General features: G+C 43.5%; 1 protein-coding gene across 1 annotated transcript in view; it reads left to right on the top strand.

The window, feature by feature from the left end:
- The first annotated feature begins 874 nt into the window (after positions 1-874).
- The window catches only part of FNIP2 (folliculin interacting protein 2), a 65397-nt gene continuing 40756 nt past the window's right edge, over positions 875-25515 (top strand). The window contains exon 1 of the mRNA XM_078875458.1: positions 875-1087. Coding sequence (XP_078731584.1) covers positions 990-1087 — 98 coding nt within the window. The 5' untranslated portion in view covers positions 875-989. The remainder of the gene's footprint in view (positions 1088-25515) is intronic.

The raw sequence follows: 25515 nt of genomic DNA, 5'->3' as shown, positions 1-25515 counted from the left end.
TTTGAATAAAAGCGCTATATAAATGTAATTATTATGATGTATCTATTAACAGACATTTTTTTACGATTGAAAACCCAAGGGGTGCATTGTTCTAGTAAAGGTTAAGAACCACTGATTTAGATCATTATTTTGCTGCTATATATTTTCACGTGATAAGCCACTTTGTTGAGCAATCAATTGTGGCTATGTCGCTTCTGAAAAATAAGTTAAAAGCTCAGTGGGCTTTATTTGGTAAGATTTAAAAAAAAAGTTTAATTTAATTTGTTTTCTTAAGGGCTTTGTTTACTTTTCCTACACTTTGCATTCGTGTTTTTGTATTGTTTTTTGTAACGTTCTGACCCCGTGCCCCTACTGGAGCATCTGTGAACAAAAAGCTTTATAGCTCATCGGATTCCTCCACCTCCACTCCACTTATAAATACTGTATGCTGATGAGTCTGAAAACCAACCAATCAGAGGGCGCGAGCGTGGCAACAGCCAGGAAGCGAGGGGGGGACGAGCGCGAGACGAACCCAAGCAACCAATGAGAGGGGGTCGCTGTGAGCTGTTGGGGGCGGGGCCATGATGGTGATGGGCGTGGCCGGGAAGAAAGCTGGCCCGCCCCCTCTCAACCAATGAGACTCAGAGCGCGCGCGTGCGGTAAGCTTTGTGGGAGAGGGACGTGGAGGGGGGACGTGGAGGGGGGACGTGGAGGGGGGACGTGGAGGGGGGACGTGGAGGGGGGACGTGGAGGGGGGACGTGGAGGGGGGACGTGGAGGGGGGACGTGGAGGGGGGACGTGGAGGGGGGGCGGTGGGGGCGGCTCTTAACCAATGGGAAGGCCGCGTCCGCTTCGTACGTGCTAACGTCCGGGCGCGCCGGCGACCAATGGGAGCGCGAGGAGACGGCGCGGGTCACGCGCGCGGGGATGGAGCGCGCAGAGGCGGCGGCTGCATCAGCGGCGGCTTTGACGGCGACGACGCGGGTAGAGGAGTCTGACTCGCGTTGACCATGGGTCCTACTCTCTTCCACAAGCTGTTCCACAGGAAGGCGGCGAGCCACCAGCCCAGGGCGCCCCGGTGGCGCGGCGTTGGCGACGCGGTTGTCGGGTAAGGCGAGCCAACCCCCCCCCCATCACCCCCAGCGTTGCGGGATGTTGTGGGTGGGCAAGGCGGGCTTCTCCCCCTTGTTTTGTCAACATTGGCGGCGGCGGCGGTGGTGGTGGCGGGGAGAAGGGGTGGTGGTGAGCCACAATCTGAGGATTCTTGGAGTTCGCACTTTTGTGAGACAATTTATGATCGTGCCGTGTCGACCCATGCGGTTTAATCCGTGTTCTTGAAGAGGGACATTTTAGTTTTCGGGCCCATAGGGCGTGTAGTCGTTTCAACACGGGCAAGGTTTTTTTTGGGTCTGTCTGTGTTTCTGTCCTTGTGATGGGGCTTTGTTTTAGGATGAACGTTGAGATGTTTAAAGCCACGGGGTGGCCAATAAGGTCTGCATTGGTCTGTAATAAGCAAGGCAATGATAAGGGTTTGACAGATTTGTGATCGTTTTAACTATTTTTTAAAAAACTAAATTTTTAGTTGGGATTTCTATAATTCGTATGAATGGCACCGTACTCTACGTTCCGTTTATTTTTTCATTTAGAGTACTTACATTTTGTGAGGTAAGGTTTTTTTGGATAAATTGGGCAAGGATTTTAGTAGTTTTTTTGTATGATTTTTATGGCTTTTTTGGTCTATATATGACAGACATGCATGCTATATTACTGTATGATACAATGTATTTCACTTGTTATAAGCGAATTGCCTTGTTAAATACACTAGCTGCGATGGGATACATGAGGGTGGACCGTTGTGTTGTCTTGTCAGGAGTAATTAGACTTAGTAGTTACAATCCTGGCCACGCTCAAATCAGTCATAAGCATCGTCAGCATAGTCATCAGCCATGATCAATCCACTGCTGGATGAAGGGCAGTATCCTGGAGTCTACAAATTGAGTTGCATTTGTGGTGATTGCTACATTGGAGAAACAAAACGTCATGTTGCTGATCGTGTCCGTGAGCACAAGTCAGATCTGAAACACGGCAGAACTGATTCTTCGGCCGTTGCCGATCATTGCTACAACTCGGCGGGCTCTCATGAAATTGTCTTTTCCGAGACCAAGGTTCTCTGCAAGCCTCCTGGCTACCATCAAAGGTTTGTACACGAAGCCATACAAATATACAAACACAGACATAATTTCAACCGTGATGATGGGTACAAACTCAGTAATCACTGGAAAGATGTTATTAACCACGCAAAAAAGACTTAATTACACTTTTTGGACCATCTTATCTGACAGGCACTATTTTAATTTACTTCACCGAGTGTTAACATCCCCAGTTATTTTTAACAGTACTCTCTTCATTTTTCAGCCTGCATTGGTATAAACATGGGCATTTTCGTTCCTTTGTTCTATCATGTGTATCAGACCTCCCCTCCCCCCTCTCTGCCCATTGTGTTGGCGTGCGCAGCAGCCGCGTCCAAGCCGTCGCCAAATGTTTTGTTGGCTCCCTCCCCCTCCCACCCCCCTCCCTCCCGATACGTTCCATTCATTGGCTACCACATTCTGATGAACTCCCCCCCCCCTCTCCTCCCCCCTTCAACTTGCTTATAAGGGATTACATCTTGAATCATTGCTTCACTTGATGCAGCTAATCTGGCTGTGACGGTCCCACCTGATGACGGAGACTTGTGTTGCCTCCGAAACGTCGTGAATTTTATTTTTATTTTTGTTTTGTTTTATTTTACTTTCATTACTTTTAATGTTTTACCTACGTGACTTTACCGAAAAAACCTGAGAATATGAATCATTGCAGTCACGAAAGCTTCAAATCTAGAATTAATGGATGAAGGGCCTCCCTACGTCGTCATCCGTCGCGGCCCTGCAGTGCAACAACAATTCACCGAGCAAGCAACCTGCACGCGAGTTTTTATCTCTCGATGGCCACGGTTGGGATGTCCTCTTGGGCGTGTGCCCTCTTCTTCTTCTGCCACTCCCGACGTCATTCTTGACCTCTGGCCATCATTTTTTTTAAAGTTTCATTTATTGGGTGTAGCCATGTGAGCCATTCGGTTCCTGAATCGGGTGCAACCGCAACAAACAAAAAACATGAACAAGAAAAACATCTTAAAGTGACTATGCGCAAACAGAAAAATCCAGGAAAAACAGCAAAATCATCCATAAAAAGGCACCGTACATCAACGCTGTGTGCAAACATCCCAGTGAGATGCAAGTAAAACAACAACAACCACAAGACAACTTAGATTAAAGCCATCAGTCTAACTCTGTACTACAACAAACTAACATGGCCAAACCAAAAAACGTTTTCGAAATCACCAAAATAAAGCCATAAAAGCAATGTAACAGTGAATCATATACCTGCTTAGCAACGTGTGCCCCTGCACACATCTGTGGAAAGGAACTTTATAGCTCATCGGATTCCTCCAGTATAAATAAAGTTTCTGATTCTGAAATATGCTATGTTGGTTACATCAATATTGGCTGACGATGCTATTGCTCTAGCACCTCTTAATGTCACCGTTAATGTGACCACAGTTGATTCATTGCCGCCTGTATAAGCTGGTTTTTCATCTGAGAAATGTAGAATGTTTTTACTTCTGGCTCATCAGGTCTGCTGCCCAATGCTGTTTGAGCACAGATACACTTTTGTGTGCAGTACTCAATTTACATGTCAGCCACCAATTGTTCAGGTAAAAGTAAAACCAATATGTATGTTTCTGTCACTTCTTACGAGGAAATGAAGAACGTGATATTTGTGTAGCGTGGCTTGAAAAATATGAATTTTATAATTTATTTCACATAACCATGTACAGTCTTTGCCGTCTAAATCAATTGCTGCAGGTCTTGGGGATTATTTAACCATGCTACCTGCTGGTTTAGTACAGTTTGTTGTAGAAGGCAGTGTCGTGTACAAAATGGCAGAGAAAATTCTCATAATTAAAAATTAATTGGTGTGTATATTTGGTGTTTACTCGGTTAATTTCACTTTATGAAGCCACATTACGAATGCAGCAATGCAACCTAAACTATGGACCATATGGTAAACCACTGTAGCCTGTGCTCCTTCAACGGACTAATAGCAAAACTACACAAACTCTCTCCTGAAGCCCTCGTGGCTAGCAGATCTCCACTGGCATTCGTCTCCTCAACATATTACCTTACACAAGAATATAATGTTTATACTGTATTAGGTACTTGGTAAAGTAGGTCTTCGATGTTTTTGCCGTTTCCCTATTGTAAGCGTAATTGTGCTATCAATGGCATGGCAGGAGACTATCCGTTCAGAACTGCATCTGAGATCCCATCAAATGCACTGAAATTTCCCACATGCATTGCTTTGGACATACTTGTAGTGTGACAATCGAATATCATTTTTTGCAGAACTGCCATGATTGCACAATTAAGTAAACAAATGCTATTATGTTTATTTGCATTGTATTTGGTGACTTGGCTAAGACCATTAGCTCACTACACATAAGAAACCAAATTTAGTGAAGGGTGGCCACCCGGATTCGAACCCAGGGTCTCTACAGTGCAGATTCAGTGCTCTGACCCCTGACCCACCCAGGCACAAATGTCATTTGTATGTGCGTTATGTGCATATATAGATAGTGGAGCAAAATCTCAAAATATTTTACCATCGATTTTTGTGTTTACACAAGGCCGATTTGGAACATAATTTATCTTCCTATTTGTCAGTCTGTGAAGTTTCAAACATTTACTTTCTCGTTTTATCCCCTCTGTTTTTTCATAACACATACGGTACTAAGTAGAATGTACGTTTTTCCATGCATCACAGAATACTACTTGAATTGTTGAGGGACTGCAGTGACGTTTAAAAAAAATCTTAATCCTTCGATGTATTTGGTGCATTCAAAAAGCAGGCATATATTGTAAGATGAAAGGCAAATATTGCACTGTTAGTCTTTTGGTCTTTTTTTTGTCTTTTGTACAAAGTCTTTAAATACCACAATTGTGAACACATTTGAAGACGTTATCAATGTTTAAATTTATTTCGACTTATTGGATGTGATATTTGTCACGAGTTAACATTGCATTTATGAAGCCCAATAAAGATATAAACGTTAAATTTAGATCGCCACAAATGTGTTGGATGTTTGTGTGTGTGTTTCACTGATAATACCGTAACTATACCATACCTTAACTAAAAAGGTGGGAAAACGATCTGCTGTTGTTATCGTATTCTTTGGTTCTTTCGGTAAAGTCACGTAGATAGAAAAAATTAACAAAGTGAATACAAATATCACGACGTTTCAATCGCAACACAAGCGGTCGTCATCAGGCAAAGGAGGTAGCCTCTAAAGGCAAATTGTTTATAAAGTTTTGGGGATGGGCATAGCCCACGTGTATAGGCAGCACCAGGAGCATGGGTGGTGCAGCAATGCCAATGCAGCAGCAATGCCAATGCAACAAAGGGCTGCCAAGAAATCCCTGCACCCTGCTCCACACACCACACGGCTGATGGTGGAGGTTGATTGACAAGAAAACACAAGTCAAGTCATGACCCAAAGTGGTTGATGACATCCTTCCAATGATTGCTGAGTCTATAACCCTCCTTTCGGTTGAAATTGTCTCTGTCTGTATATATGGATGGTTTCATGAACGAATCTTTTTTGATAGCCAGTAGGCTTGCAAGGTACCATTGTTTTAGAGAAATCAATTTCACGTGAGCCAGCCGCATTAAAATAATGATCAGCCACGCAGAAGTATTGGTCCTACCATGTTTCAAATCTTCCTTATGTTCACGAACACGGTCCGAGACATGTCGCTTAGTTTCCCCAATGTAACTGCTGCCGCAGATACAGCTTAGTTTGTCGACACCGGAATATTGCATGTCAGGTATCTTGTCCTTCACAGATGGGATCAGATCACGAATTTTATGTACTGTGTTAAATCGGACCTGGATCTTGTGTTTGTTCATGATTTTGGAAATCTGTTTGGTTACCACTGTCGTGTATGGCAGGGTGATGGTTTTGATTGTATCCTCAGACGACTCCTTCCTCACGGTTGGGGTGATGCCTTTGCGGATTGTGTCGTCAGAATATCTATTCGCCTTGAGTGCTCGGTGTACGTGTTTGAGTTCATTGGTTGGAGATGCATTAAGCTTTGTGGTGTAGCGTTTTGATGAGGGTTTCTTCTGGGATGGATGGTGGTGGGAATCAGGTATTAGGTAGGCGTCAATATGGGTTACTTTCCTGTAGATAGAATGACTCCGTGTTATTTGTGACAAAGCACATAAGTATGACAAATAAGATTATCACTCACAGTTATTTTATTTGTGTAACTTTTTTGTATTTCTTGTTAATACTCTTGATGTTCAGTAATTTCTACTCCCCATATTACATCCATTGTGCCACATCAATATTTCCAATATTCTGCACTGGGTTGAAAAGTGCATGTTCCCTGATTACTAATACATTGGCATAGCTAACCTTACCATTGCAGCTGGGAGACCCTTAGCAAACCTGTATTTTGGGCCACACAGAAATAAACACATCATGAAGGCAGGTTGAGCAAATGCATGAACGTAATTTAATTCTTAATTTCATTGGAATATCTTGTGTTGTTAAAATCAGAATATTGCATTAAAATATTTACTTATACATACAAATACCAATACATTGTATATTCATTGGGTCTTTCGGTAAAGTCACGTAGATAGGTTCAAATTGATAAAAATTCAATAAACAAACTACAACGTTTGGATCGCAACACAAGCGGTCGTCATCACAACCTCTGGTATATGTATTCACAAAAAATAGGTGTGATAGGCTGTTATTGGCTGTTGCTTGCAGGGGCGGTTTCTTCATTAGGGCGATTGGGCGACGCACCACCAATGTCATTCAACCACAGAGCTACGCTAGCTGTCACTGTGCCTCTGGATATAGTCCAATCAGCGTCATGTCACGTTCTGTGGAGTACCGCCTCTTTTTGGGCGATTTCACTCCGGCTGAGAATCGCCCCGAGTGGCCCCATAGACTTACATTCAAAGATGTTTTTTTTCGAACGGCGGGTGCTCCAATGCATTCTCTATGGCTTCCGGGAGGGCTTGCACTAACGTGCTTACGTCATCATACGTGCTAACGTCATCATACGTAAGCACGTTTCATCCAACAATATAATTTATCGCCACCTAGTGGAATCTTTAATAAAATTAACTTGAGTGGTTTCTTTTAATAGTGAGTATAGAAACAAACAAGATGTATTGTAAGAGTCACTTTATTTTTCATTAATATTAAAGAAGTGAAGTTGCCTTTACATGCTTAAGCTGTTAATTTATCCATTGCATGGGTGGACCTTATCCTTATCAATCATCCAGACATTTGCCCCCCCTGAGATTTTGCAGGAGCCGCCACTGGTTGCTTGACTGTTATAGTCTGTTGAGGGCAGTGTAGCAAAATCCAATGTATCAATGTACATCTACGATCCCACATTTATGCTCCACACCTTCAACCTGCGATTTGAAATGCACACATGGGTAGTGCTTCATCAACGAATTTGTCGTGAAACGATGTTAAACAGACCGACGTTAAGCGAGGAGTGACTTTACATGCTGGTAATTGCTTTATTTGTTCGCTTTGAAAATTGAGCAGAAAAGCTATTGCATAATCAGTATGACCCATTTTTTTTTGCCCAAGCTACCCTTTGATCGGCTCAAATCTTTCAAGAAGAAAATATTTGGCGTTTTTTTTGCCTGTCACATGTTTGGGCGTTCGTTCAAAGGGGCTTGGGTGAAATCACAATGTCAGTCCGTGGCTAACAATTTAAGCGACCAGACTCTGTGCTTGGGATTGCCGGTGCTGACGTTATGTTGGCCAGTCCGCTTGTCACAAGGAATAGGGTCTTAAGGGTGGTCGTATCGCCCGAGTGCCTTGCCTGGATGAGTAATCGTGGCTGTCTTGACTCTTGGCTGTTCGCTGATGTCACAGTGAGTGCTCTATCTTGTGCCAAAAGTGTCTGCATTCTTTCACAGCCCTGTCTCTTCTTTAAGCCACAAAATCGGGACATTTTCTTTCCAGTCGTTTTTGGTCAGTGACAACACAAAGGAAGACAATGTGTTGCTTGTGCGAGTCTGGGTACGAGTGTGCTCATTTAGCAAGTACACATGCAAACGCGCATGTTACCATCGAAAACTCTCAGCAAACGTTGTATTTGAGGGTGTCTTCTAAGAGGGGGTAATAGTGATTACCTTTATTTGCTTTATAAATTTCTTCAGGTCCTTTGAAAACGGAATGATCCATATCTTAAATGTAATGTCTTCCATCTGCTCATTTGAGTTTTGTGTGTTGAGAGTATTGCATTTCTAAAGATCAAGTTTATTTTTTTATTACAATAATTCCTTTACATGGAACAACATTTTACATGATAATTTTTTAATGTGTGTTATGTTTAAGTTATTTGAAATGTGGAATTCCACTACTGGCTGAAGACCACCAATGCTCATTTTAGCAGGGGAGACATATGAAAGTTGATATTACATTTTGATAATATATCTGCATTTTGTGTGTGATATATGAGGTACAAAAACATATATCTTCTATAAGCTTAACGCATGTTGAAAAATCCACCAAATTGTATTTTCAAAATGATACCCCTTAATGATTGAACAAGCAGAGGGACTGTCAGAATTAAGCTGCTGGGTATTATGCAGCCTTGCTAGCATATCCAGTTGCAGTTTGCCCAAAGAGCCCTGGTGCATGGATTGTGCCTGGCTCGAGAATCTAATTGGTAATTCATTTGTCCCACTGGAGTAATTTTATCCCCTTGCTCAAAACGTGCACGAGTTTAACTCAGTTTTAATCAACAATCATATTGCCTCTAGCTGAGCACAAATACCATTTTTGAGTGCCCAGAACAATTTGCACTTTGAAACCAAAGGAGCACAGCAATGTGAAGAAAATGTCACACTTGTATCTGACACTTCAGCAAGGCATTTCTCACCACTGTGCTCTGTGGGCTGTGTGCTCGGGTGGTGGCGATGCTGTTGTCATAAGGCAGTACTTGGCTTTAGAACTTGTTTGATACATTTTAAAGTAATCAATGACTACCAGTTATACTTTTAATTGCGGACTAATCGGATTACATGACGCTAGTGGGGGAAAAGTCTCACCTCTGTTCCCTTGTGTGCCGCTGTATAAGAAGTAGAGGGTGGGGCATGGTAATTGTGTCGGCATTATGTGTCATGCTGGGCGTGGCTTGTAAGGGTTTCCCACCTTTTGGAGGCAGGCTGTGGGCGTGGGCCACCACTCAAAGTGGTCGGAGTAATCGACCACCAAACAAGTAGATCACTACACGTTTTAGTCTTAATAGACTAAGCTTCTGAGCTGCAATTGCTGTGGTCGTATATTCAACATTTAGTTATTTAAGCTTTCTGCCTTTTTAAATCCTTTATATTAAGTTCACTTGCTTGCTTGCGCGCTTACGACCGTGCAAATCTTTCGGTCGTTTTTTAACCCACTTCCCGTGATCCAATCGAGCTGACATTTTGCACACAGACTCGTTGTGCATGACAATTTATTTTCGTGAAATTTTTTTTCGAAAATTTTACACTTTTTAGGAAAAAATAAATTATATTTAATTACCAATTGCTTAATGGTGGCAGGCAATCATCTGACCCATAGATGGCAGCCATCTCAAGCCAGATGACGAGAGGACTCTAGCTGCCACGCATATAAAGGATTTATAGTGAAAAACTTTGTTTTTACGGGTTAATTTTTTATAACTATTGTGCTCAATCTTGCTGCTATCCCAGAGCATTCCTTGGAGTGGTTTTTAGTGTTCCTTGCGGAGTTGCTCAGTCGATTGCAAGTGACGCACGCGAGTGCAAACGCTCGCTCGCTCGCACGCACTTGCTCGGTTATGCAAGATCTGGTTTCGCAGACATTTCATGTGCTTTAGGAGAGTTTTGTCTTGCAGTGGCTTTTGTTTATATTTGTTTTGTGTCCTAGCATCCTAATTAGATGATCTGTTTGAATACCATTGGGAATGTATAGATTATTTAGAAAGCTGAAAAATGGAAAGTCATATTTAAAAGCAACGTACTGTTAATTACAAGTACATATCTGAATGTGGTTTTCTTTAAACACCAACATAAAAAGGCGATACTTTTGCTCTTTAATTAGTCTATGTAAGTCAAAGAAATCAGCTTGTCCGAAATTAATTAATGAACAAACATAGCAAAATTATTTGATACGAGTGCATAAAGCCTGTCTTACATGTGTGTAAGTCGATGTGTGTGTGTAAGTCGATGTGTTTGTGCGTGTGAGTCGATGTCTGTGTGTGTCTAAGTCGATGTGTGTGTGTGTGTGCTAATGCAATTCATAGGGGCATGCAACAACATGTTACTTGTTATTAATCATCGACTCATCAAAGTTCACCGATTTTATTAAGCATCCCATGTATAAGTTATTTTCTATCAAATACATACAGATTTACAACCGATGTATATTCTAATCGTCTTCTTAAATTGGTAGAGAGGTCAAAATTGGCAAAAATATTGTTGAGCCTAGTTTTAACGAACATTCTAATCGCAGCCATTTTGGTTTAAGACATCAGTAAAAATACGACCCACGGGTATATTTGTTTCACTTGGAGGGCAGGCTAAGCTTGAATTTATAATTTACTAAACCTAAAATTGTACCAATTGCATCATTAGTTAACCAAGTAATGTGTCTCCCACATTACGGAGTGTGACATTGAATGTGAAAGCCATGCGCGACCTGCCACTGCCTACTCGTGCCACTTCATGTATTTATATAGACATGCGTAAGCTGCACATTGTACCTCTTTTTACATGCTGCCAAATAATTTCCACCCCCCCGACTGTTGTCGGAAAGCATGACTGTTTCTCAGAAAACGTCACAACGCGGGTGTAATTCCGCAAGCTCCTTGTGGTGGTGAGAGCTGCCTACTGGAGGCAAACGCGGTTGCTTCGGTGCGACAAAGTTGCCACTGGTTTCCTGCATTCACACGTCTTGTTTGTTTCTCTCTCGCCTTCCAGAATCCAGAACGAGATTAATTAGAAATACATATATAATGCCGCTTTGTAAAAAACGGACATTGCGATGGGCGCGTGACTCGAGACCGCAGGGCCTGTAATTCCGCTTTTGGCATGCGTGTGCTGCAAGCCATCCCAAAGAGAAATGGTGAACTAAACACGTGAGGAAACGTCATTTATATACGCATTGATTCTGTCACATGCGTTCCCATATGCGTGTGTCTTTGAAAGTATTTAATCTGCTGTAGGCTAACCGACGACAGGGAAGCTGTCAGGGAAAATGTTTTCATATTTGCAAATACATTCTTTATTCTCTGGTTTGGGTTTCCAAGTTTTGGGCAACCCTTCGATTCAATTTTGCCAGTTTCCTATAGGGTAAATTCCTACAGTTGTGTTCTTTTTGGACCGTCTTTGAGAGTTATTGTGACCCCATGTTACAGACAGATGGACAGGGTTAATTATTGTTTTCCACCTTATTTGGAAAACAATTAAAAATACAGTCTTAACAAAGTGCAATGGGGCATATTTTTTGTGGTGTTTTCTTGCCAACATAAGGGTTCATCTCCTTGATTTAATTGCTAGGCAGTTTATTTTTTATTTTGTAACTTGAAAATCTACCAGAAGCAGCCGGTTTCGTCGTGCCATGTTTCACTCCGAACTGCTTGAGATTAACTCGTGTCCTCCCAGAGCTCCGTGCAATTTTCCGTCCGTGCAACTAATCAACTTTCAAGCGTCGCTTCGCGTGTTTATCCCCAGAATACGCAGCCGCTTAGGCTGCAAAAGCATCGCTTGTCGGCTTCAATGGATCGCTTTGCGTGTAATTTTCTCGCTGGCCGTAAACAGTGGTAACGCTAGAATGTCGAGGTGAGCCGAGAGGCGACACGAGCTCAGAGTGAGCGCTTGTAATAAATGCTCCGGGGTTAATCGCTTGGCAAGCTGCTTCTTTGCAGGCCCACCTGTCGTTGCGGCGCTTGCAAGTGGGGGGGTCATTTTTAAAACGACAGCGGATGTGTTGTTGATCACTCAAGAGTTGACCCCCCTGCGTTGGGGTCGCTATTTATCGTCACCGCTGAGGGTCATGACGTTCATTCCAGTGAGCGGGAGGATCGAATGGAACTTTTTCCACTCAAGGGGCTCACTTGCTGGACATTCACATTCTTCCAAAAGAAGCGCAGATCCTCTTATTTCATGCATGCATTCATTGGGATCTAAAATGGGATGAAATATGATTTACTGTTTCACATTTCCACATGATGTGTTTCAGGAATTTAAAATATGTCCATAGACAGTGCGGAAGGATAAAAGTACTGTGTTCTACACCTGCTTCTGGTTGCTTTTTTTATTTCTGCTGACCTGGGCATAGTGTTTATGGGATCGATGACAACTGGGTCAGCAGAGGTAATAGGCACATGATAGTAACGCAGCCTGTGGAATAAACTCATTTTTTATGTATTACATTTGGTATTCATGCCATTCTTATTTATTGCGTAAGGCTATCACAAAGCAGCAATGTTTCACAGACACAAATTCCACAGTATTTTCACAGGAGGGTGATATTGAAATGTATAATCCCAATTGATTATTTTTCAGGGAATAATTTTTTTCTAGGCAAATTTGGACCCCATGATACGAGCACAAAATGAATGACGTCGCAGAATCGTTAACGTCCACTGCGAAGGCGTCCTGCCGGCTTCGAACCGCGAACCCTCTGCAGCAAGCAGTAAACATGCTACCGTTGGGCCATGTCATGGCTCCAGTGGATTGCAGCTGCTTATAATTGGCAGTGGTTACAATGTGGCAGCCTTCATCAAGCCGCCGTGGTTACAGAGTGACTTGTGATGATGATGAAAATGAATGTGGCGCTAATATAGTGCCTCACGACTGGTTGCCTCGTTTGGACGGTGTATCTCTTTCGGGTTGCGTGTGTGTGCGCTTTGACAGAGTTTTTTGAGTGAGGGGGGGTGTTTTGGGAGCGGTCGAACGTTTTAACCAGTTTGGTGGTGTCCCCGGCATGGCCCTGGTGGAGGTGTGGCTGCTGCCTGCCGTGAGCGTGCGGGCGCGCGGCTCCGTTCCACCGATGAGATTTCCACCGCATCAGCACTTAGCCGCCGCCTGCTGCTGATTGAGGTGGCTCTATATATACACACGTGGCACACAAGACAAGCTTTATTAATAAACCTGGGTCTTATGATGGCTGTCTTGAGTAACTGGTGGCGCCTTTGAACAGTGCCCTAATTGTGTGATACGATTATTTGTGGCTGTAATGCGGAGTCCTCCGATCAGAATGCACTGTGCGGCGTTGTGCATTTGAAGAACACATCAATGTTGACCTACACTTACAAGGAATCCTTGTGGCATGAAGGCAGTAGTCCATAGTCAGAAGTAATGTGCACCTAAGAAAGGTACGCCGCCTTGATCGGTATGAATGTGACATACCAACTTCTTCGGCAGCTTGCGTGGTTGATGTATTCCTTTCCAAAGTATGGGCTGTCTTGAAAAGGTTCCCGTTTAAGTTTCGATCCCTGATTTTCTTGCAGGTAAGTAGTTGTGAGATTTGAAATCATAAACATACTTCTCCATCTGATCCCATGTCACCCAACATTTTAACTTTTAAAAACATTATCTGCTTTTGCTAAATGGTTTGTAGGTAAATTGTAAATATCTCACCAAGAAGCAAGTTATTTAGGGACGGAATAATATGCTGACGAAGCAGCAGGAATGTACCAACATTGTTGTTGGCACATTGTCACCAGAAATTCTGACGAAAATAAACATTTTCCAGCACACAAATTCAACCTTTATTGTGTTACCTACGTACCTAAATCAGTGCCTTGTCAGGCCTATATGTCGCGCGTGCCTTTCAAGATTGGATTAATGATGAGATTTCTCTGTTGGAAGAGATAATCCCCAGGTTTTAGCGATGTATGTAATCTTAGATGTTTCTTCCCATGAGAGCCTGTTGTGTGTATGTGCCTCGAATTTCTTTTTCACCGTACGTAGCCCACCGTGCTGATCGGAGGTGCCCTCGGCTGCTGTTAAAGTGGCATGTTGGGTTACCCCAGTGCTTGGGCAGTGACTTGGGAGGCTATTGATGATATCAACTCGACAAAGGTGCATCCGTGTACTGTAATTGTACACTTAGGAGCCCATCCATTTAGTACGTACGCATGGAGGGGGGAGGTGGGGGGTTAACCCAAATGCGTACGCTTGCGTATGGGCGGTCTACTGACAATGTACGCATAGGAAACGGGGGGCAGGGGTGAAGCCTCGATAATAATTAGTCTACATTGGCCTACAAATGAGTTACATATTCCGGCGGTGGACTCTCTGTTTGCTTCAACACGTTCATATTATCAATCCTTGATCGTTTCTGCGTGGATTAAATATCGGCTGTTCTATAGGATTTGGGGGGGGGGGGGGTGCGTCAAGCGTACGCACGCAGGTGGGGGCGGGGTGTAAAAAGTACGCGTGCGTACAGGGAGCGGGGGAGGGGTCAGATTTTTGCTTGCGTACTAAATGGATGGCCCCTTAAGCCAAGAACATAATGTGCATTGTATGTGTGAGTCAACGTGTTTATGGCTTTGTGCTGATGTGGCTGAATTGTATCTACAATTAAATTGGCAGTACGTGTGTCGAGTGAATGGACTATGAATCTCTATCTACGGTATCAATGCATGATTTACAAGCGTTGTGATCGATTAGCTATTGGAAGATTACTGGGCTGGGTTACATTTCCAGCGTCAGTGATCTTACGCCGCGGGTTTCCTCTTTGAAAACATAATGCGTTATGAAGGTTACTGGGTGCAACTGATGTTTTACAAATATTTAAAAGCGGTGGAAACAGGTGCTGAAAATTTGGCTATTAATTTTTCTGTCTGGCTTGTGAGGTTGAATGGTGTTTACATCCTTACTTTTGGTAGATGTGCACACTATCAAGTGCTGGCTCTGTTCCCGAGAGCAAGTCTTTGTGTAACACCACGTGGCCAAAATAAGCGCTTGCAATACTGAACCCGGTTAATAAACACGTCGCATGATTTGTCCGAGTGATGGTGCGGTGCCAAATGTGGCACAGTCTACTCCTTTCCATAGGTAATCAAACAATCTATTTTTGTCTGCCAGCAATTTCCCACCGATGCGAATTTAAAAGGGACATGTACTCCTTTATTCTCCTTGCGTTGAAGGTTTTATATGTTTAAAAAAAAATATTGGAGGGTTGAGCCCTGGGAGTCTGATCCACGTTATTTTCCATTCCCGAGGTGGAACCCCGAGCACTGTTAGAGCCACGATTTATAGAACAACAAAAAAACCTCAATCCACTGCTACTTTGGAACATTAACTGCCTTGTGATCGCTTAGGATGAACGCCAACACTCGTAAAGCTGCCATGGTCGAACAAGTGCGTCAATCCATTCCCAGTTTGCGAACACGATTCCTCGCGTCACTAACTCGCGACCTCCGTCACAATCGTAGCCCTGCTCTACATGCGCTGTCCGTTACAATTAATTGCATTGTGAAAGCAAAACAATGTTCTGCGTTTATCACTTTGCATTGCAACAACTTTATGCTGGGTAGTATTTCAGAATTTGCCATGCAATGGTTTTCGTGTTATGTCGTTCTTAAGTGCACGACAGAAAAGCGAATGTATAACATATATAACTTACACTAATTGAGGATAACGAGGCACATGCAATTGGTATATTATAGCATTTAAAAGGAAGATACATTTATGTTATCTTACAGCTAAACACCAAAACTGCCTCCTGGGCCGACACAACATTTTATTTCTCCCACATGCAAATCACTCCTATTTACAATTGGTTAAGCATTAAAATGCAGGAGCCTCTCAGAAAAGTCTTTGAGACTCCATTGATGCTTCCCTGGTTGAATAAAGGGCATTATTGTCACGAGGAGAGAACCAGTTGCTCTGCAACAGAACATAAAAGTGCGTAATAAGAAGAGACGGCTGTTATTTCCATACTCTTCTCACAATCCGGGAGTCGGAGCACTGAAAGTAATCTGCCTTTTCACGTAGTAAAATGCCGAGATAATATGCATTGTGATGGGTTTAACAGAATTCTCTAGGATGTAAAGAACATTCTGGCAAAAAAAATGCATTCAAAGGAGCGCATATTGAAACAGAGCAATTTTAATGAACCGTGGTTAGTACTCTGAATTAGTTACTCGGTGCCTGTTATGTCTTTCAAACCTCTTTCCATTTCAATTTATTTGATTGCTAATTTGTTACATGGGAAATCCCGTTTAGCTAGTTACCCAGCTAGTTTCGGTGGCAACGGCCCGGAGCCGATAGCAAACGAGTTATTGCTGGGGTGGAAAGTAGCCCAGCTAGCAGCCAGCCAGAAAACTCGAGGCGTTGAATTATTAATTTTAATAGTCGTACGTGATATAGGCTTCGCCATTCATTGTCGAGTCTTTGCACCGCAGACGGGGACAGCCGTTTTGTTTACAACGTTGTACCCTGGCACCCCTTGCATGAACTGGCAAAGTTGAACAGATAAGGGAGTCGGTCACAACCCAAGCAAGTCAGTCTTGCTGTGGTTAGCATCTCGCTCGCGTTGCGAGCCCAATGGGGGGAGGGTTGGCTGGGGAAAGGGTGAGGGGAGGGTGTTTGTTTTGCCCGTTGTTGCAGTCACATGATGTCCACACACACAGACACCGCGTGACTCCATCCGCTCACCCTTCCAGTTTTTTTCTCGGATAAGAGAACAACACAGCTGGTGGTGGTTCGGTAGGGGAGGAGGAGAGTACTTTAACTTACCATGGTGTTCATAAAGTAGTCCTGCTTAGCGGTGAGATGTATTTTGTCAGACGTGGAATGAGGGATCAATTGGTTGTTTAACGTCTCTTTCCGAGGCTGTTTACACGCAGATAATGCAATCGCCACTGTCTGTAGAGTTACACATTTCTTTTTTAAAGAATGAAAGACGTTACCGAAAGTTTCCCAGGTTTACTGACAGGTTCTGGGAATTACGAAGGACTGAAAGGGAATGATGCGCGCGTCATCGTAAACTGAAATTTTGCGGATACCGAAACAAATACCAAAATAGGAAGCAAAATACGAGTAGTCATTTCGGAATGAAGCTTTTATGACTGTAAATATTTCAACATTCGCCTGGGTTGGGATTCCGACTTAAACTAATGTGTCCTGTATATTTAGTGTCATAATTTAATACGTTAAATGTAGCAGTGATGTATTTTGCAAATGCACTTGTTTGTGAATGAGTGTGCATGTACAACCCTTTTATCAATCCACTGCTGAATGAGGTCCTCCCGATGCCGTGTGGCTCATGGGGGAGAGGTAGTGTAGCGGTTAGCGTGCTGCAATACGAACCTGGCGACCCAGGTTCGATTCCCGCTCAATGCCAACACCAGTGACGATTATTTTAACCGATCCCGGGCCTCTCCTCGGGAGGACCTGGTGCGGTGTGTAACCATCGTCACTGGGGAGACAAAGGCGGCCGGGCGTGTTGTTGGTCACCCACCCCATCGTGTGCCGTGTGTCGGCCTTCATAGGTGCTCGCTAACAGCACTTGCCCCAACAGTCTGTTTAAGCTATACGTGGGATCTTTGTCTTTTTTGTACCACACATCACCATGCTGGTCTCTACGAATCGGTGAAGGTTTCTATTTCGTACATTGCAAATAATTATCAAGAAGGTCATCTGTGCTTCATTTCAGAAGAAATGAATGCGTTGGTAAAATACGAATGTGCACGGGTGTGTGTGTGAAGCAATTGTAGGCAAATGTGTTTGTACAGAGTCGTGCACGTGACTTCCTTATCGACCAAGTCGTGCCAGGGAGTGCGAGGGGTGTGGCTGAGGTCCGTGTGTGCTCTTTGCTGTCAACACAAAAGAATTTGACTTGGTTCGTGCTTGCATTTTTTTCCTCTCAACCGGGAAAAAAAGTGTTATTTGGACTTACTCGTTAGATCTCCCAAAGTACAGGCTCCCCAGCTAGACTACGAATGGAATTATTTACCACCGCGGCTCCTATGATGAGCCAGCCCAGCAAGGGAAAATCCCCATGGGTAATGCCCGTTTCATTCCCGGTTGAGTCGGCTTGTCTAGAGAATATCCAGATAGTGCTGCTAGGTACTACTCAGCAGGCAATGAATCACAATGTTATAACAATTGAGTCATGTAACCATTTCATTTTTGCTGGGGGGAGTTCGGGGTAGTGATGGAGTTGTTAGCACGCTGCGTTCTCAACCCAGCGACTCGTGTTTGTTTCTTGATCACAGCTCACATCAATATTATACCTGTGGCCTTTCCATATTTAGGTGACATATTTATTAGACGTTATTGTTCTGCAATTAGACAGCATTAATGCCAAAGAGTGTGAATTCTGACTATGTACAACATTGGCACACAAAGGTGTTGCCTATTCAAGTTATTTATCAGACTACACATTTCCCATCTGGAATCTGTATTGCCGTTGAAATGTTATCGGTACCTGTCGTGCTCTTATCTCTGTGGGGGGGATCTCTTTGATTGGACCCTCTGGAAAAGGTGGACAGGAACATTTGGCTTGCTGGAAATAAGCCATGGTTTGATCCCCCAATAACGTACGAGTCGAGGGCATGCTTGGTAAATGAGACGCCCCGTAACGTTGGAACGGTCGTGTGGTCATGCGCTGACCGAGTGGTGTTGAAGTCACTGCCAATGCTGAATGGTTTAAAATAAGATGACGATTTGTCACATGATACCTTGAGCGGTGGGGGGGGGACTTGTTTACCCTGCACTGCCTATGATAAACTAATTGTTTTCTTTTTCGACGATGGATCTTCTTCGACACGCAGCAGCAATGCATCAATTATGCAGTATTGGTGCAGGCGGTGTAAAACTTCATGTGTGTGCTGATCACTCAGCCACAAATTGCATAGGACAACTGGCTGTAAAATATATGCATGTCAACCAGCACCAAGCGGCGGTGAAAGAATGAGGGCTTGGTGAATCAGCTGCGAGTAAGAGTGGTGGTGCAAGTGCTTAGCACACTGAGCTGTGAACCTGCCGACTCAGGAGTTCAGTTCCTTGCCACAACTAAGATCATTGCTGTCATCTGATCTGGTTTTGGGGTCACCACCTACCCCTAATTTCGTCAACCTGCAGTATCCAACATAGCAATATGTGGTCAAATTATCTCTCAAGGCATGGGGGAGGCCTTCATCCATACTGGGATTGAACTTCTTGAACTTCTTTTGCAACGTACGTAACCAACCGTGCTGATGCCATAAGGATGTTTGAGTCTCACAGCTTGTAAATATATAACATTTAATAATTTTAATGCACTTGCAAGCATGGTGTATTCAATTCGCGAAATCATTCAATCTTGCTCCCACTCAACAATTTTAATTATGCAGCGCGTTATGTCAAGCTGACCTAAAGAGAGCACGGAGGTTCATGCTTAGCAGTTGGATCATATTGGACTAGTTCCGAGTATTGGGTGGTAATGCTGACATACCTTAATTAATGTCACTGCTTCAAGCTGGTGTCTGCCTCATTGACAAGAGCATTGTCGTCAACGATTGCATCTCCGTCTCGCTAAGTCAGCCTATTTTTGGACTGGTACCTGTGTTCTCCAATAATCGAATTGGCCGGAAATGCTGCCCCCCCCCCAGCTCATCAGCTCTTGAAAGCCAAGCAGGAATAGAGCCCTGGTTAGTGCTCTGTTGCGACCACATTGCACAGACCAAGTTATCGTAGGGCTTTCGAGGCTATGTGGTGGGCAGTGCTGCAAAATCTGTTCGTGTATATCTACGTTCGCACATCTATGCGGGTGTGAAGTTTGTTAAAATCATCCCTGCTACGACCCGCACGAAAGGGCTGTGAATGGTACGTCTGCGTTTGGGGACCCATCGTACATAGTGCTCCCTGCATATTCCTTCACACCCAGCGGAGGGTGCTGTTTACATTATCGTGCAAATTCAGGTGCACGTTTAAAGTCTCGTTTTACCATCAAAAGATATAAAATAACACTGTCTGGAGCCATGCACATCATGATTACTTCGATGACCATTTGGTGTTTCGTTTTTCTTCCCCCCGCCCCCTATACAAACTATTAACCTAAATGCCTCTTCTCAAGCATGGTCTCGGACGATTTAAATTGAGCATACTACTTCTTTCACGCGTTTGTCCCACTAATGTGGGGTCCGCTGTCCTTGTCAACCTTCTCCACGCTGTGCCATTTCTCTTTCCCGCTCCTCAGGCCACCATATCCGATGGCACCACATCGCCCCCCTCCCCCCCTGCTTCTGCCTTCCTCTTGATCTCTTACCTTCCACTTGCATCACTTGCACCTTTTTGTCCCATAATTTTCCTGTGGTCTCTCAACATGACGGAACCACACCAGCCTTTTCTCTCTCATCTTCTCTGTGATTTCTACCACCTTGAGTCTTCCTCTCACTTGAACCTTATAGCGGTACCCCGGGGTACCAAACAATACAAAATGGCCAAGGCAATTAAATATTTTATTTCTGGGACACTATTTTTTCCAGGGGTGTTCTTTACTCCGCGACTGGGGTACCAATCAATCTGAAATCAGTGCTACTCCACAATGTCGAAACGCAGCGAGGACGATTGCGCTGAAACCCTGAACGCTCTTACGCACCGTGGTGGTGCATCGTGTACAGCTCGTCGAGATGAGTCGATCGCCGCATCACCGACCATCAGACTAAAAAGGACTGCATCGCAGACATGCGAGAGCCGGGGTACTATGGTACCCTGGGGTACCACCATAAGGTTCACTTCTTCATTTCTCACCCATCACAAATCTAACTTATCTATAAAATCCCTTTGAGGTAGATTAAAGCCACTGCTTATGTGAACCAACGAGCTACATCGGCAACTTGGTCCAAGAGTATTCCTCGTGCAGGCACTAAAAGAAAATTAATTAAAATAATTGCCAGGGTGGCAATCAGCAGCCGTGAAATATCATCCACCTCGCAAAGTCGTCGCCATCTCTCATGGTTTCAAGATTAAACTATCATTCTAGCTCTTGCACATGAACTGATATCGTCTCTCCATCTCCACGCTGAAATCTCTCCTTTGGCTGTAACTGTATTGTCAGTCTCAACCAGCGGCCATCATCCATTCTCGTAACGTATCCTGCTGAAGCCCATTTGTTTTTTTTTTGTCAAAACAATCTCTTGAACGTGTGTTGGTTTTCTGAATCAAGTGTTCCTATTTCTGTCTCCTCATGAATTTCTAAAGATATTCTCCACGCTTCTTCGTGCACTGTCAGCCTTTGCATCTTTTCTTGCCAGTGTCCGTGTTTTGTCTCAAAATGTTCTCGCGGATAATATACGCACGTTGAAATATTTTTCCTTTAACTTGCATTGACATGCTGATTTTCATTATCAAGCTGCAAAAACACAATCTAATGGCCACTTTGACCCATTTGCAGACTTGGACCGTGGTAGTGTTGATGGCTCTCATTGCACGTAAACAATCACGTCATGTGACTCTTGCTGTAGACAGATTAATGGCCTCTGTGACTATAAAAAATGGGGCCCACCAAACCAAAGTTGATCTCGCTGAATGTCAGCAGTTGATTACATTTTATCAGCTGAATGTTTAGTTGAAAACGTGTGGCTCACTAAAATGTGTAATGCTGCCTTGTGCATATAGTAAAAACAAAACTATTTTCTTAGTAATAGGTTTTACCCTTTTATCTGGCACCAAAACTGACACCTTTATACAAGGGATCATATTTGCAATAACCACAACACAAGCAGTCAAAATGCAAACAAAAAGAGACAACTCTGATAATGATATGCATTGTCCTTGAAATTGATTGGTCCACACCCGAGACAGCTTTTCTTAAAGCCTAGTCTCCACTGGTGTTGGATCAGATGACGCCAAAAGGCGTACAACTCAAAAACAGCGCACTATCAGAGTATTGAGAGCTCGGGGTAAGCATTAACATTATGAGACCTCCTTTGCCAGTAGCAAGATATAGTAATAGGTTTTTACCCTTTTATTTGGCACCAAAACTATTTTCATTACGAAAAAGCTAGATGATGATTGATGGTGATAGTGATGACAATTCAGTAAGATATAGTGACTTTTTTAATGTATATAAATATCTGAGTCACCTGTAAATTCAAGTCTTAGTCATGGTCTTCACAGCCCATCTCTCCGTTCACTATGATTGTTTGAGAATAATAATTCATGTGTCAGTTGCATTTATTGTAGTTCAGCGAAAGAAATCTCATCATGGTCGCACATTTCACACCCGAGTTGTATTTTCCACGTAAATCATTGCGTGAAACGTCTCAATCCGGCACGACCGTAATTGACATCTTTACTTGTAAGACATCTCCAGTATTCTGGAAATTGTATCTCGGAGGCAAATAGTGGAATGAATAAAAGCTTCTTATTCATGAAAAAAACTCGGTGATATTGGGATAATTAGCATTGCTTAGTTTAATTTGCAGAGTACCCGAAAGTGCAGGCATGTATATTCTATGGAACTTGTTTTACTTTTGTTAGCTGTGAGCGAACAGAAGCGCAAAGTCTGGCACACTTGTACAACCAGTGGCAGCGCGAGAGAGATATTGGAGGTCTCAAAATCTGCCACTTGGTGGTTGCTGAGCACTTCATATTGGCTAGTGGGTGGCATGAGACTGTGGTGAGGAATGGTTGTATCACTCTGGAATGATCTACAGAAGGTACATTAATAATAAACTATTACATGGTCTTTAAACTGGCTGCTGATTAATAACGGTCTATAAAGTCAAGAGCAGTGCCCTGGTTTAAAATACAGTGCTTCAGAATAGGTTTTTACACTTATATGGGACTATCGTTTTTAATGGTAAAAAATAGCGGATAATACACCGTAACATGATAACAAATGTATGTTCATTGCTTCAAAAAGTCAAAGAATCTCCACTTTATCGCCATCATTGTCAAACACATGCCTAGAATTTTCTCCAGGTGGTCTCCAGAGCCCGGAGGCACATTTCTTGTGGTATTTTTGCAAATTCTCAGAAGTAAAATGTTTTTTTAAGCACCCTCTATTACGGAGAGCACCTGCCAGGGCTACATTTTTTGCACTCTCCACTGCTGCACTGGAATGGGGACACGGGACGCGGGCGGAAAACAGCTTTGGTTGATTTTAAAGTTTAAGGGCCTTGATCGATTTTCCGAATTTATCTTCAGTAAAGCAAGATGGTGTTTAGTCATTTGTAAAGCAAAAAGCACTAAATCATTCTTCAGCAACTGAGTGTGTGCGCTGACCCACAAAACCATTGGACTCCTCTGTATAAAACTTCTCAGATGCCTGGTGACTGATTCGAAGCCTTTGAGTTGTTTGCGACTTTTTATGTCCTTGAGCTCTAACATTGGACAACATCAATTTTAGTTTGTTCTAAAACTAATGCATTTCCATTGGCTGGCACAGATGTCCATCTACGTGCCTTCCTTATTTGCACCATGCACCTACGTGCGCTCTTTCGATCGGAGCACGCCTGGAATCTTCCAATTATAGTTAAATGTGCTCCCCCCTGCTAGTGTTTCTGGCATGTGCGAAATCATCACCGTGACACTCTTGACCAGCATATGGCACTTAGGTCCAGTTGCAATGATATCTAGGTCATGATTATAGCAGTCTAGCAGTTGAGTTTTTGATCTACACGTGGTGTTGTCGATTCGAATTATTGGCTTCTTCGTCTGCCGAATTCTTTGCAAGCTGGGCATAAGGGTTCGTGTCAGTGCAGAGGTCATGTGGGCGCAGGATCAGGCAGCAGGAGACGGGGACTGCCAATGAATTTGAAATGTGACCTACACCCATCAAGAGTGCTCTGAAAGCAAATCATCCTGGGGCACATTGTCCATTGCAGGGAAATGTGAAGCTGATTTGTTGAATTTACCTACTTAAGAATACTTAAAGGTCCCGTGATGACAAGCCAGGTGAAAGGTAAACATAGTTTTTTTATGACCATACATGACCTAACGAAATAACTGAACTAAACAATAGCTTGTAAAATAAACAAGCACTGCAGTCGTAAACAGTGCTGTGCCCTGTTTATGGTGGATATTCAATACACGGGCACAGCGAGCCAGCAATGCGCTCTCCTGGTAGTCCCTGATCTTCTTCCCGCCCCCCTCTCTCACCCACCCTCAACGGCCAATGAGCTCAGGTTGTGCATCTGTATTCTGAGCTCAGCTGGTCAGGCGTCCAATCACGTGCAAATACTGCACGTTGTGGGTGCCAAGCCTGCCTTGGGTTACCATGCATCGGTGCCTTATAAATGCAACTCGAAAAATGCCTGTGCCCATACAGGTTTTCTTGTATGCGTGCGGCTGCCTTCAGTTTTACCCCAGACATCTGCATTGATACTTGGTACTTGCTAACACCCCCTCCCCAACGATAATATGGAGAGCGCTCCAAAGGCTTTACTTGTTTTGTCAGGGATGCGTGTTCATTGCAATCGGCGTTCGCGGGTGCAGAGTGGAGGATGTTGGAGGCAGTGTTTAGCCAAGTGCTGTTTGACTACGATGCTTTTCAAAGTCTGTAACATGGCTGGCAGAGATAAATCTTCGTGATTTAAAACCTTTACATTTGGAAGCTGTTTGAGACTGTGCAGTATGGGTTTTCTATAAATATCCATAAATTGAGTTTCAATACATTTTATCTTTATGTTGTCGGAGCAGTGGTTTGGCCATGACACTGCCAGACTAGGATACACATTTGTGAAGAACACTAGTATGTTCACCCTGTCTGAGCGTACATCCAGAGTCACTTCTGTCAGAGCTTGCGAGACTTTAAAAGCCGAGAAGATGGCTTCTGTAACAAGTAAGCTTCCGAAATGGAGGTAAGTGTACTTTAAAATACCCAGCCACCCCACTTAATGATAATATGACTACATGAACATGCTTTGTTTGAAAAGCACATCGTGATTTGTACAAGTACTGCCCATTTGTCAATGCACTGCTGGATGAGGGTCTCACCATACCGTTCGGGTTGTGGGAGTTATTTGACGATATTTCACGTATGTCAGTGCAGGTTTGTGAAGGCAGGGTGCATAGATGTACAGCCCAATGTTGAATTCTGCTGCATTGTCCGCAGCCACCCTTGACAACCTGGCGTTGCACTGCGATCAACCAGCCAAGAAAAAACTACAGGCTCGGCCCTGCAACGTTTCCAGATCGGATGACTTTGGGCATATTTCGTTTTATCGTGAGTTTGCGGGCGATTTAAATGAAGGAAATTGCACAGTGGGTTTTAGATTGCATCCACACAGTGACATTTCTTTAGACTGCAGAGACACCGCCTTGCCAAAAGTTTGTGGCAACGACAGACATGAGGACATACACCTGCAGTTGGAAAGCCACACTTGGTTTCCGTAAATGAAAACCTCGCAGTTGGGAATGTAATGTCGAATTAATGTAGCTAATGAATAAATTTATGCATTGGTAAGCTTGATCAGAATATGCCTT

This window comes from Lampetra fluviatilis, chromosome 41, assembly GCF_964198595.1.
Source record: "Lampetra fluviatilis chromosome 41, kcLamFluv1.1, whole genome shotgun sequence".
NCBI classification, from domain to species: Eukaryota; Metazoa; Chordata; class Hyperoartia; order Petromyzontiformes; family Petromyzontidae; genus Lampetra; species Lampetra fluviatilis.
The sequence above is the reverse complement of the archived record's forward strand: the minus strand, read 5'-3'. Positions and strand labels throughout refer to the sequence as shown.